The sequence below is a fragment of the Sturnira hondurensis genome, unplaced genomic scaffold (assembly GCF_014824575.4).
Source record: "Sturnira hondurensis isolate 20B ecotype Veracruz unplaced genomic scaffold, ASM1482457v3 Scaffold0021795, whole genome shotgun sequence".
Classification (NCBI taxonomy): Eukaryota; Metazoa; Chordata; class Mammalia; order Chiroptera; family Phyllostomidae; genus Sturnira; species Sturnira hondurensis.
The window spans coordinates 1,819,129-1,833,168 of record NW_028094426.1 but is presented as its reverse complement, the minus strand read 5'-3'; the positions used below and the strand labels follow the sequence as shown (position 1 = coordinate 1,833,168).

At 40.4% G+C, this 14,040-nt stretch overlaps 1 protein-coding gene across 3 annotated transcripts in view; it reads right to left on the bottom strand.

Annotated features, from left to right (window-relative positions):
- Window positions 1-14,040, bottom strand: part of ITPR2 (inositol 1,4,5-trisphosphate receptor type 2) — a 456,496-nt gene that overhangs the window by 340,243 nt on the left and 102,213 nt on the right. For all 3 annotated transcript variants that reach the window (XM_037033923.1, XM_037033924.1, XM_037033925.1), the window contains one exon: window positions 11,070-11,165. In XM_037033923.1, coding sequence (XP_036889818.1) covers window positions 11,070-11,165 — 96 coding nt within the window. The remainder of the gene's footprint in view (window positions 1-11,069; window positions 11,166-14,040) is intronic.

Sequence of the window (14,040 nt, the reverse complement as noted above, 5' to 3'; positions counted from 1 at the left end):
TTATATCCAAAAGACATGTAACATGTTTCACCAAGGGCACACTTTAGAGTCACGGTTTGCTCAACAAGCATCGGAACAGCCGGTGGCAACACTGTAAAGTGAATCATGCTGGAAGCTGTATCACAGCCACCACTGAAATATGCCCAGAAACAGGAATTAATGTACCGAAGTCAAACGCGAAATCACGTATGCTCTGTGAAACGTAACCCGTATTCAGTCTTCACATAGCTCACGCATTCAGGGCCACCCCGTTCAACCCCTCGGAGGTGGCCATGGAACTGGACTCCGGACTCTGCTCTGCAGGGAAAGACCATGGGCCTTAGAAAAGGTCACCTAACCCCCACGGAGCTCAGGGTCCAAACCTGTAAAATGAGGAAAATCTATGCCTAATGCCTAATCATACTAATTACATGTCATTAAATTTCACATCTCTGTGTCTTTGGTAATAGTGCTAAAGATGGTGCTGATCAGTTAGATTCTGTGGCATCTTGTGTCTCTCAGATGTTTTCTTAATAATTAGTAAAGAGTTGCTGCTTCAGTGAATTTATTAAAGAGATAATAATAGTAAGGATAAGGAGGAGGGTGGAGAGAAGAGAAAGGAGGAGGAGGAAGAAAGGAAGAGAAGCCAGCCATAAATCCCTGGCTATATAAATTTATCCACATTAACTAAAAGCCAAATAAATATATGCTTCAATATATGTTTTAATTATACTGTTGCTTTATTTCTCTAAATACAATAAGAGCAGCAATTATTAATGTAAGTAGACTAAGGATGAATCAAAAAATTTCTAAAAAAGAAAATAAGACACATAGTCATGTGGAGATTCCTGAATCTTTTAGGACTTTAAAGAAAATATTTCCTTATGTTAAAAATAAATTAGAAATCTGGCATTGGAGAAAATGATCTAATATGCTATTCAATCATGTAGCCAATAAATATTAATAGAGCATCTGTAACAGGCAAAGCACTGTGGTGTATGGTATTCTACCAAAGACAAAGAGAATAGGGTTCCTGACCATGGGACCTGACAATCTAGGTGGAGAAATCAGACATAAATATAGTTAGCCTATGAGGTAGAACGTGACAAGAGATATAAGATAGAAATGAATGATTTATAAATTATATAGGTCAGAAGAAGAAGGACTCTGTAGTAGGCCAATTTATTCAAGAATAAATTCATGGAGAAGGTAGCATTTGAGACAAGTCTTGAAAATGGGCAGAATTATAACGGGCAGAGAAGGAAAGAGGGGGTGAGGGCCACACCAGTGAGGAAGGAGGCTTGCTCAGAGGAGATCCAGAAATGTGACTTAGGGAATACTTTTTTTTTTAAGATTTTATTTATTTATCTTTAGAGGGGAAGGGAAGGAGAGAGGGAGAGAAATACTGATGTACGGTTGCCTCTCATGTGTCCCCTAATGGGAACTGGCCTGCAACCCAGGTATGTGCCCTGACTGGGAATCGAATTGCGATCCTCTGGTTCGCAGGCCCACGCTCAATCCACTGAGCTACACCAGCCAGGGCGGGAATACTTTTTATATGCTTTTAAAGGTTAAGCATCTCCCTTTATGATTCTCCTATTAGAAGAGAGTCTCAGCCCCACTTTACGGAGGGGCCCCTGGAACACACCAGACGAAGCACTCTGCTCGGTCTCTCCGCTGGTGAGTGGCAGGGCTACGTGGAAGCTCTGGTCTGACGGTTCCATGGCTACCTCTTTTAGTTACGCTAGCACCTGACTTCCTGCGGCCCAATGGGGTGTTCGCATCTTCAGAAGGACCTGAATATCTCTGGGAGAACATTTGTGGAATTAAGGCATTAAAAATCCTCAACTGGTCCTGGTTAGTAGGAGATGAAGACAGAAGATGGAAGAGGCAAAGGAACTGAGTCTGGTGGCTGGACTGTGGTGGGGTAGAGGACCACCAAAAATGATAATGCTGAGACGGAAAGGAGGACATGGGTATGGAAGGTTATACAGAGACGAGTCAGCAGAACACGACTGTGTAAACTGAGAGAAAAAGTATGTTTATCACGACGCTCAGGTTCTCAACCTGAACTAAAAAAAATCACTATTTTGCAGGGAAACAATTGAATCTCAGGTGTATGTACTGAGTGACAGTGGCAGTGGTTCATTTGCGACCAAGTTCACGGGCCACTGCAGCCCTGGGAGTGAGTGACAAGGAGACAAAGGACAAACACCCACTGCTGCCCTTTGAAGGGAGCTCTCATTTAAATGGCCAAGGAGGACCAGAAAGCAGTCCCCTGGAGCATGTGACAAGTCAGAACAGAGAAGTGGCAGAGAGACAGTGAGCAAACAAACACCTAGGCAGTGAAAGTCGGGACACAGTCAAATGAAAGACAGCCACAACGCCCACCTAAACCACAGGAAGGAGCAGACCGAAATCTTGTTAGGTTCACAAGGAAAATGTTACTTTTTAACAATGGAATGCATTTTAATCTATTACTGTTCTACAGTAGAATAAATTACACAATGACATTAAAGTCATTAGATCTTCATGTGTGTAGTTTTAAATGCTTATATATGTAGATTCCTCTGTCTAATTACTGGCATTTCAGAGCCAGTCTGTTCTGATTGATAAATCTAAAAAGGAGGAGAAAAACAGCATTTACTAAATGTTTATACATGCTGACACAATTGATATCTTGATATGTAATGTTTATTTGCTATGTAAGTATTTACTTGTGTGTATAGGACCAGGTATGCCTGTTCTTCTGTATTCATGCATATACACATATACATACAAACCCTGTCCTTTCTATCTACTGCGGCTGTTACATTTAGCAGAAAGCCAAATACAGGAATATTTAAAACTACACCCTAATATTCACAAGATTCTGTGCCAATGTACAAGTTCTTGAATACTTTTTAACTAATTAATTAAATCCAGTCTGTTGTGCAATTAGGAAATAAGTGTTTACTGCCATCTGGTGGAAGTTTTGCCTACCTGCAAACAAATAAGTAAGTTGTCCTCCAAAGGCAATGTAAAATTTTTTAAAGTGTAATTAGTTTGCACTACTCACATCTATCTTGTTTCTCCAAAAGTCATTGCTTTAGTCATCTTCAAAAAGAAAAAATGTAGAAAGCAGCAGACCAGAAATGCTGATACCTAATTTACGATTCTTCCCACAACTGTGGAAGAACTATTTGCCGAGGCTCCCTTGTTATGATATTCGAAATATGGCAACATTACTCTCTGCCTCATAGATAGTTGTGGACTCTCCCGCACCCATACAGTGATCAGAGTAAGAGATCCACGTAAACTGGCCATGAGTGAGCTGCCAGCTGCCAGCCGTGCTGTGTGTTAAAGGCAAAACCTATGGCTGTTTTCCTTTGGTTCTTGTCGCCTAATTACAGGCAGAGCCCACAGACACCCAAACGGCAGGGGCAGAACCCAGCTGCAGTGCATTATCTGATGAAGTTTCTGTTATCTAATTCACAGTCAAGTCAGTTCTTCTACAGTTTGTCCACGGCTTCCTAGCACCGTGTATTCCTCAAAAACAAATCTTGAATTCTATAAAGCAATACAGTTGGAATCTCTAAATTGAGGTCCATTTCTAAACCCTGATTCACTTTAGTATCTGTGATAATAAATTTAAATTTGGTCTTTGTTTAGCCCAGAGCTTCTACAACTCTCAGAATTTCCGAAGTGGCAAGAAATAAAGGTGTCTTCCGCAATGTTAAAAAGATGACTCTGGAAGGCCCTCCCTAACCTAAGGAAGCGGCTATCCTGCAGGGCTGGAACTTTCAGTCCCAACCTTGACTTCCCGGAAGGGGGAGGGGCGGGAGGCTGACCTGTTCACCAATGGCCGATGACTTAATCACTCATAACTATGTAATGAAGCCTTCATAAAAACTCAAGAAGAACAGGGTTCAGTTGGTGAGCATGTTTGGGGAGAGCGGTGCCCCCAGGGTGAGCGTGGACGCTCTGAGCCCTTCTCCCATACGCTGCTCTGTACATCTCTTCCATCTTGCTCGTCCTTCCTGAGTTATAGATATCCCTGTAAATAAACTGGTAATCAAGGAACTGAAATGTTTCTCTGAGTTCTGTGAGCCATTCTAATAAATGAATCAAATTAGCTGGTGGGGCCCACTGGTGTCTAAAGTGGAGCTGGAGTGGGGGTGGGGACCAGTCTTGTAGGACTGAACCTTTTGCCTGTGGAACCTGATCCGGCCTCCGTGTAGGCTGTGCCAGAACTGACTGAATTGTAGGACACTCAGCTGGTACCTGGGAATTGCTTGTTTTATGTGTAGGAAATCCCTCCCCACATGGAAACTGGAATCGCAGAACACCTATAATAGTACCTTACAGAATAATAGCTAAACAGTATTATAGCTTAAATCATTGTTCTAATTCCTGGATGTGTTCTACAATTCACAAAAAATGGTGCAGTCCTTAAATAGCTTGCAAGTTATGTGTTTTGTCTCTACTTAGACTACGGAAACTTCAGCAGATGAAATGGTCTTATTTCCTTTGGATGTTGCCTCCTTCGTGTCTTCACAAACAATAGGCTTATTACATTTTTTCTGAAGGATTTAGCCACCCAGTAAATGCTGGTTAAATACTACATTGTATTTAAGAAGTATAAGTAAATTTTTCAGTGTTTTTTCTCATTTGTGCTTAGATTTAAGTTTGCAGCCTTTTCAACGTACTACGATGTTTAATCATAACTATTAACACTGGAAGATGTTAATAGTTTAAACATTGCACAAAACCAGTTATCTCAGACGTCTGCGTGTGATGAAAACAACTGCAAAGGCCATCTCAATGTCCAGTGGTTGAGTGAATATCATTCTCCTTGAGACTGTTAACTCTCAGAGGACAAGGACCAAATGACAACCATCTTTGTTTTCTTCAAAATACCAAAAGAGCGCTTCCGCCTAGCAGGCAGTCAATAAATAATTGTGTGATTTCACTACAATGGAGACCAGGGCTTCTCACATCAGCACCACTGGCATTTTGGGCCAGGTAACTCGTTGTTGTGGGGGCTGTCCTGTGCAGTGCGGGATGTTTAGCTGCATGCCTAGGCTCTACTCACTGGCCTCCAGTCGCACCCTCCCCCCGCTTGTGACAGCAAAAAATGTCTCCAGACATTGCCAGGGGTGACAAGGTCACTCTCAGTTAAGAACCACGGAAGCACAGCAAGTCTAGCATTCAGCTCAAATACTGTCATTTTCTTGTCTCTAAACCGGACAGAATAAATCTCCTCACTGAGCCAGGGTTTCCTTTTCTGTTAAGGGAAGTGGTTGGATTTACAACCTCTAGTGTCTATATTCGTCCCCTCTATTATCCAGTATTTACTGAATGGAAATCAGATAGCAGGCACTGGTCTAGGCACAAAGTATGAAGGGGCGAGCCACTGAAATGCCCCCCACCCTTTATTAGTCATCTGATTGGCAAAGAGCTACCTGTTCTTAATAATAATAATAATAATAATCACTACCTTGCACTTTCTCTCCCCTTCCTATCAATGAAAGTAAAGGTACTTAACACTTGCTGAATTGCTTTTATGTGCAAGGTGCAGAACATTCCCCATCTTTTTTCATTCCAAAGTAACCCCATATAACATACAGTGCCATCTTTCATGCACACAAGGGAACTGAGGTTCAAAGAGCTGAAATACTTGCTCCAAGTCAGAGAGTGTGAGCAGTGCACATGAGGTTGTGTCTACCCCACTGCACTAGGCTCTCTTGGTCACCTGAGCCAATACAGACACCACAAATCCAAAGGCCATTCAAGAACACATAATCCAATCTAGTAGAAACACCTCAAGCCCGTTAGAGTAATATTTCAACCGATAAACATGCCCGTTTGAGTGGAAAGGCTGGGTGAAAATTGTAATACACTGGCAAATCCTGCCCATCTGATAGGTATTTCCCTGTAACGGAAAATCAGCTCAGTGTTCATTCATCTGATTTTTTAAATAGACTTTATGAAAACCTGTCTAATACCACTCTTACTTTCCCTTTATTAACTCTGTTTCTCCCTTTTCGCAGCCATGGTATAAAAACTCAGTCTACACTCACATCCATTTGCTAGTTTCCTACATTCTGGCTTCCACTAAAAATGATCTCAATGAAGCCACAAAAGACCATGTTCTTGCCAAATGTTGTCAATACGTGTTGTTCCTAACCTTTCTGACAATACTCCTCTTTGAAACTCTTGTCTTCCCTTGCTTGGCATTTGGGATTCAGCCCATCTGACTCTCTAGTCGTTTATCTGACTTCCCAGGCTTCCAGTCTTTTGCCCTCCAAAGAGGATGTTTCCCATGGTTCAGTCTTCAGAAATCTTACCACTCTCTTCAAAGTCCTTGATGATCTCATCTTGGTTCAAGGGCTCAAAATTCCTTGAAGGTATCATACCTTTGTCTCCTATCTGGCTTTTCTGCCTCTAAACCCAATCCTTTCCAGTTGCTTCACAAACCCTCCAGGGCATCACTGTCCCCGTGGGGACAGAAATGTTCTCCGTCCACACTATCTGACACCACGTGCTTCTGAGCAACCTGAAATGTGACTGAGACACTGACTTTCAATTTTGTTAAATTTTAGTAATACTTATTTTAATTTAAGTAACTACCATGTGGCTAGTGACTACCGTCTTGGACAGTGTGATTCTGGAGTGTTCGTCTTTAAACAAAGATTTATTTGGAACACAGCTCTTTCAAGATAAACCCATTCTCCTTAGCTTAATATATGGGTCCTGGAAAAGTCAGCTGCCCTACCTGTCTGGCCCCACCACTCCCCTCCCACCTTCCACCAATGCTTTCAAACTCACACACATCCTATACGTGACACGCATATGTGTCACACTTATGAACTTAGTTTGTACAACACCCCACGCCTCCTTCCCTGAACACACTTTCTCTGTCTTCCCCATCTGCCCCACTCCTCCATCAGGTAGGCCCTCCATTGGCCTCCCCACCAGTCCCTGTCCCTCCCGGGCACTCTACCAAATGTGCGCTGCCCTGTTGTGCTCTCCAGGAGCCCACCATGGTTCCTGTTGCCACGACACAGTTATCTCGCCTCAAGGGCAGAAATTAGGTTTCTCTAATGACATCATGGGTATCTACCAAATGTTTGCAAATAGCTGTCCAGACCCAAAGGTAGCTACCAGGATCAACTTCAAACTTCATTCCTGTTACAAATCAGATCGCACTCAAACCCTTCATTCAAAATCTTCAAGCAAAGGGATCTGTTGCTCAATAATTCCGTTTAGAATCCTTTCCTTTTAACTGGCCTCTCTTTTTACATTGTCTACACATGATTTAGACATTCCACATCTCTCTCTGTGGCTCCTTGGCAATTTCTACAAGGACTGTCCTTTTATTTCTCTACCATCCTGGATCTATTACTTTCTCTGAGACCCCTGGACAAGTTGAGCCCAACCAGGAGCCTCCTCAGTTAATCTGACACTAACCCGACGCCACCTGCACACACCAGCAGCTCTGTGGGACCTTGCCTGCTGATCACCCTGCGTCATTTCTTGTCTGCCGTCTTCTGAGCTGGACAGTCGATTCTTTAAGGGCAAGGACTGTCTCCTCTGCTTCCTCCTCTACCCGCAGTATTCTCTACTGGGCTGCGCATTTATCGGACACTTAAAAAACATATTAAAACATGTATCCCAAAGGTTTCCTGTTTGCTGTTTCTACAAGTTCCAAAATAATTACTCCTAACTCTTGCCTCTTCACTACCGTAATACATGTCTTGTCTTTTAAGTGCTATCTAGATATTAAAATGAAACTGAAAAGTAAAATAAAGAAAAGCCGTGGACGCTTCTCTCTCCTACGAAGAAGAGTACAACATAATAAAACACACACTGCTACAAAGTTACAGCTCACAATGCTGGGGACTCCCTGCTCCACCCCAGTGATGGGAACAACGCTTTGAAATTAAAAACCTGGGCACCCTTAAAAAGCACAATGATAACATTGTGACACTGACTTTGACATTGACTGTGACATTGACTTTGGTAATCACTGCTTTTCCACGGTCACAGACTAATTTCCGCCTGTTGTGGAATCGGAATGGAAAATCAGTGTTTTACCAAGTGACAGTGACTATAATCACGGTGACCTGGCCACACCCACGGACACCAGCAGGACAAGCATCGGCGAGAGGGCTGTGCTGGGACCTTCCCTGGATGGAAGTGTGAAACACACGAAGTGTGAACCCACAACTAATGATGTCAACGTTTCGAAACTACCGCTCCTCTACTGATATTGGAATACCACACAGAAGCAAGTGTTCTGTTATACTGGTTAAAATTAGTAGAAAATAGATGCTTAGCTTTCGGTTTTCAGATATGTACTTAATGTTTCATTTTCCTTCCTGCGCCTTGCCATAAAAAAGATGTTATCTCAAGTAGCATTAGAGGTCAAAGAAGATATTCTATAAACACAGCAGACCCTTTCATGGACAAAATAGCATTTGCCATGTATGTTCTCTAGATATACAATGAAAATAGCATTTGTTTTAGCAAATGCTAATTAGCAAATAGATAGCAAATTAGCTAAATAGCAAATAGATCATTTCTAGTGGAAGCCAGAATGTAGGAAACTAGCAAATGGATGTGAGTGTAGACTGAGTTTTTATACCATGGCTGCGAAAAGGGAGAAACAGAGTTAATAAAGGGAAAGTAAGAGTGGTATTAGACAGGTTTTCATAAAGTCTATTTAAAAAATCAGATGAATGAACACTGAGCTGATTTTCCGTTACAGGGAAATACCTATCAGATGGGCAGGATTTGCCAGTGTATTACAATTTTCACCCAGCCTTTCCACTCAAACGGGCATGTTTATCGGTTGAAATATTACTCTAACGGGCTTGAGGTGTTTCTACTAGATTGGATTATGTGTTCTTGAATGGTCTTCGAGTTTGTGGTGTCTGTATTGGCTCAGGTGACCAAGAGAGCCTAGTGCAGTGGGGTAGACACAACCTCATGTGCACTGCTCACACTCTGACTTGGAGCAAGTATTTCAGCTCTTTGAACCTCAGTTCCCTTGTGTGCACGAAAGATGGCACTGTATGTTATATGGGGTTACTTTGGAATGAAAAAAAGATGGGGAATGTTCTCTAGATATACACAAAATAGCATTTGTGTTCTCTAGATATACAATGAAAAGATGGCCTCTAAAATTCTTTTAAAGGTATGAACTTTACCTTTTCAATTTTCTACTTTTCAATGAATTCATTTACGTATTGAAGTCATGGATCTTCATTAAAGTTAATAAGCAATTTAATTCTTAATAATCTAACTTGTATCAAATCATACAAGATTTAATTACAGAAATTAACAAGGAAAACTAACAATGTGTAATTATATCATTTTTCTAGACATAAGTAGCTAAACAGCCACTGATTAAAAGGTGAGTTAAGAAAAATAACCACTAACCTAAGAGCCAAGAGAATTTTAATCCTAATTTATCTTTTATAAGATATCTAGCAGACTTTTCCAGTTTTTACTTTAGACAAAATTTTCTACCTCACTACGTAATTTTGCTTCCAAGGGTTACTTTTGAAAATCCTTCAAAACATTTACAGTGTAAGTAGCTCACAAATTACAAAGCAGTATTTCCTTTTGTTAGGCAGATTCATAAATAATGAGTCAAATATTTGTAAAAGTAGAAACAATCCCTATTTATCATATAATAAACTTAATCATGCTGGCATAACTTACTGGATGTTTACCCTTAGCCACACAGTATGTCAAGAACTTTACCTCATTTAATTTTTTTAACAATCTTATTATACAAATATTGTGATCATCCCTCCTGTCCAGTGGAAGATATTGAAGCTTGGAGGAATTAATTTGCCCAAATGTGTTTCCAAATGTCTCTCTGATACAAATCCCTACACTCTTCCTCCCATCCTCTAAGCTTGTAGATGTCTGAATAACTTCTTTATATTGCTTCATTCATTCCAAAAACATTCACCAAATGCTTTCTAAGTTCCGGGCACTATCCTAGATTCCAAGGAAACAGTGGTGATGTTCAAAAAAAGGAAAAGAAAAGAAAGAAATCCCTGCCTTAAGAGCACATACATTCTGACAAAGAAATATAATATGCATGCATAATATAAAATGCACAATAGATCAGATAGTGGTTAACACTAGGAAGAAAACTATCCCAGATGCATAGGATGGAGAGGGTCATGGGGCTGGGTGCTAACTCGGACAGGGGCCAGCATGTTTACAGGGGTTTCCTGTGTCCCACACCTTTTTCTCCTCAGTTCCCATCCCCCACCTCCTTACCCTGTCTCACACCCAAAACCAAAGTTAGATAAGTTACACTAAAAATTCTAAGACCAAATCCTGGTTTTAACTTTTAAGTTAAAAAATATAAACCGAGTTGAGAGAAGTACAATGAATGGATATTTTTATACATCTAAATACAAATAATTTCAAAATTATTTTCAAATTAGATAACCAAACTTTAATCAAACCATTTCTAAAACATCAATGTACCACCTCTACCCATCCTTCATATATATATATATATATATCAATATATATATATATATCAATATATATATATTGATTGTCAACATGCTTTTGCTGGAGAAAGAAAAGACTTTACATGTTTTTACCATTTTTATTGAGTTTTTCGCTCAGGCCTGTGGTTTCAGGAGGAAAAGACCCCTTCCTCTCCTGTGGTCTGAACAATGAAAGCCCCCCAACAGTGAAAGACTGGCCACTGAAGAGGAACCTGAAACTATCTGGATTCTATTCCAACAGTGGACTGATCCGCTCTCCAATGCGGACATTATGAAAGAGCGACACTCCACGGAGAATGTGAGGACCTTACAGTAAACCAGCCTCCAGGGTTCTGCTCTTGTTGTTTACTTTTAAGACAAATATTATTTTAAGGCTTCCATTAATATTCACATTTTAAGAAAAATGTATCTGTCTACCCAGAACATGATAGGCAATCGTGAAATTTGTATAATGTTCCTAATTGGTATTTGCTCCTAGGAATACAATACTCTTTAGAAAACCTAATTGCCTATTTCACTATTTTAGAGTCAGAAATTTAATAGCACTACATTCATCAGTCTTACCTCTGCCGCTAAATAGTTTCCAGTTGCAAGATGTTTAAATCTGAACAAGCTGTTCCACTGTCCTGCACCCCCGCGGCATGGGTCGTGATGAACCACCTACAGACACAAAGAGCAACAACAATAATGGCTAAAGGATATTCATGTACCCAGCAAGCGAACACAAACAGTTTACACAGGGTGCCCATCTGTAAATGATAACTTGTTAAGTCTAATATGTTTCCATGAGAGGACAATAGGCAGGAAAACAAAATTCCCATAAATGAGCACAGGGCATAACAGTAAACTCACTGTGCATATGTGATGCTCATGCCGTATAGCTACAAATACAGCCCTGTTCCAAAAGACATTTTTCCAGGCCCAAACTGGAAATGTGGTGGGGTGCCCCCCCCCCTTTGTTATTCAAACAGTCATTCAACAGACAGCACTTCAAACCTACGATATAGTGGGCAGTCTTCTATACAATAGGGACACAGCAATAAATAAGATTCCAGCTTTCAATGAACAAGATTTGGCAAGTGTCAGGAGACAATACACAGAAGGCATGATTGAGGAACTAGGGAAGGCTACCTTAGACATGACAATCAGCATATGACAATACATACACCCACAGTATGAGGACATGGTATGTGAGCTAAAACCCCGTTGATAAGAATGAGACAACCATGCAGAGAGACTGAAAGAGATCATTCCGGGCAAAGAGAACCACAAATGTCCAGGCCTGGAGGTCTGGACTAACTTAACTCCTGGCCCTTCCTTTTTCCTTTTTCTTTTTTAAAAAATTTAACCTGTATTATATTTTTCCATTACTATTTAGTCCCCTTATCCCTTCTCCCTAGAGCAATCACCACACTGTTGTCCATGAGTTTTTGCCTTTTTGCTTGATCTGTCCTCCCCCGAAACTCGTTGTCATCTGTTCTCCATCTATGAATCTGTCTCTGTTTTGCTTGTTGTATCAGTTTGTTCACTAGATTCTGCATGAGTGAAATCATATGGTATTTGTCGTTCTCTGACTGGCTTATTTCCCTTAGCATAATGTTCCCCAGGTCCATCTATACTGCTGCAAAGGGTAAAATTTTCTTTTTTTATGGTCGAGGAGTATTCCACTGTGTAAATGTCCCATGGTACTTTTATTCATTCATCTGCTGATAGACACGTGGACTGCTTCCATATCTGGGTGGTTGTAAATAACACTGCAGTGAACATAGAGGTGTTTATGCTCTTCCAGATGAATGTCTTGGGTTCCTTAGAATATATTCCCAGAAGTTGAATCATTGGGTCAAAAGCAGATGCATTAATTTCTCGAGGTGTCTCCACGCTGTTTTCCACAGTGGCTGCACCAGTCTGCCTTCCCAACAACAGTGCAAAAATGTTCCCCTTTCTCCACATCCTCACCAGCACTTGTTGTTTGTTGATTTATTGATGCCAACCATTCTGACAGGTGTGAGATGGTTTCTCACTGTGCTTTTCTCATTGGCATTTCTCTAATAATTAGTGACAGTGAGCATCTTTTGATGTTTATTGGTCATCTGTATGTCTTCTTTAGAGAAGTGTCTATTCAGGTCCTTTTCCCTTTTTTTAATTGGGTTGTATTTTTGGTGGTGAGTTTTGTAAGTACTTTATAAATTTGGAACTAACCCCTTATCAGATGTATTGGGGAATATATTCTCCCATTCTGTGTGTTGTCTTTTTATTTTGTTGATGATTTCCTTTGCTATACAACAACTTTTTAGTTTGATGTAGTCCCATGTGTTTATTTTTTCTTTTGTGTCCTTTGCCTGAGGAGATATACCCGATAAAAAACTGCTACAAGCAATATCAGAGATTTTGCTGTCTGTGTTTTCTTCTAGGGTTTTTATGGTTTCAGGTCAACATTTAAGTCTTTGATCCATTTGAATTTATTTGTGTGCGTGATGTGAGAAGGTGGTCTAGTTTCATTTTTCTGCATGTATCTGTCCAATTTTCCCAACACCATTTATTAAATAAACTGTCTATATCCCATTGCATGTGTTTGCTTCCTCTGTCAAATATTACCATTATAGTCAATTCCTGGCCCTTCCCTTGTGTATTTATGACTGACACCATGTCCTTTGATACCTGTCCTTGGAACTGGCCTTCCCTAGATGCTGAGCCATGAGGCTCTTGAAGAATAAAAGCAGAAGCTTTGACAGGTGGTTAAGATGGTGCCGTGGTACAGTAGCAAGAATCAGGTTCTACAGCCTGAAGATGACTGTAAGTCCCAGCCTTTCCAAGTGCTACGGTATAATCACAGCAAAAAATTTAACATCTTCAAACCCCTTTCTTCATGTATAAAATGGATTTATTGAGAACAGTATAAACAGCCTCTGGGGCAACTTTAAGAGGACCAACATTTGCCTCATAGGGATACAGAGGAGAAAAGAAAGAGCAAGAAATTGGAAATCTTTCTGAAAAAACCGTGAAAGAAAACTTCCCTAATTTTGGTGAAGGAAATAGACATACAAGTCCAGGCAGCACAGAGACCCAATTATGATGGACACAAAGAGGCCCACTCCAAGACACATCATTATTAAAAAGCCAAGGGTTAAAGATTAGAGTAACTTAAAAACAAGAGAAAAGAAATTAGTTTCTTTTCTCTTGAAATGGGAGGGGGGTGGTGAGAATTGGTGAAGAGGTGAGGAGATTAAGAAGTACAAATAGGTAGTTACAGAATAGCCATGGGGATGTAAAGTACAGTGTAGGAAGGGAAGTAGCCAGAGAACTTCTATGTGTGACCCATGGACATGAACAGTGCTGGGCATTGCCTGAGGGAGTAGGGATTGCTGAGTGGAGAGAGGCAAAGGGGGAAAAATCAGGACAACTGTAATAGCATAATCAATAAAATATAATCAAAAAATAAAAAATACAATGGATTTATTCATAGGATTATTATAAAGATTAAATATCATAAGGGATAACAGAATGTTAAAAAAACTTTTCATTATTCTCACTCAAT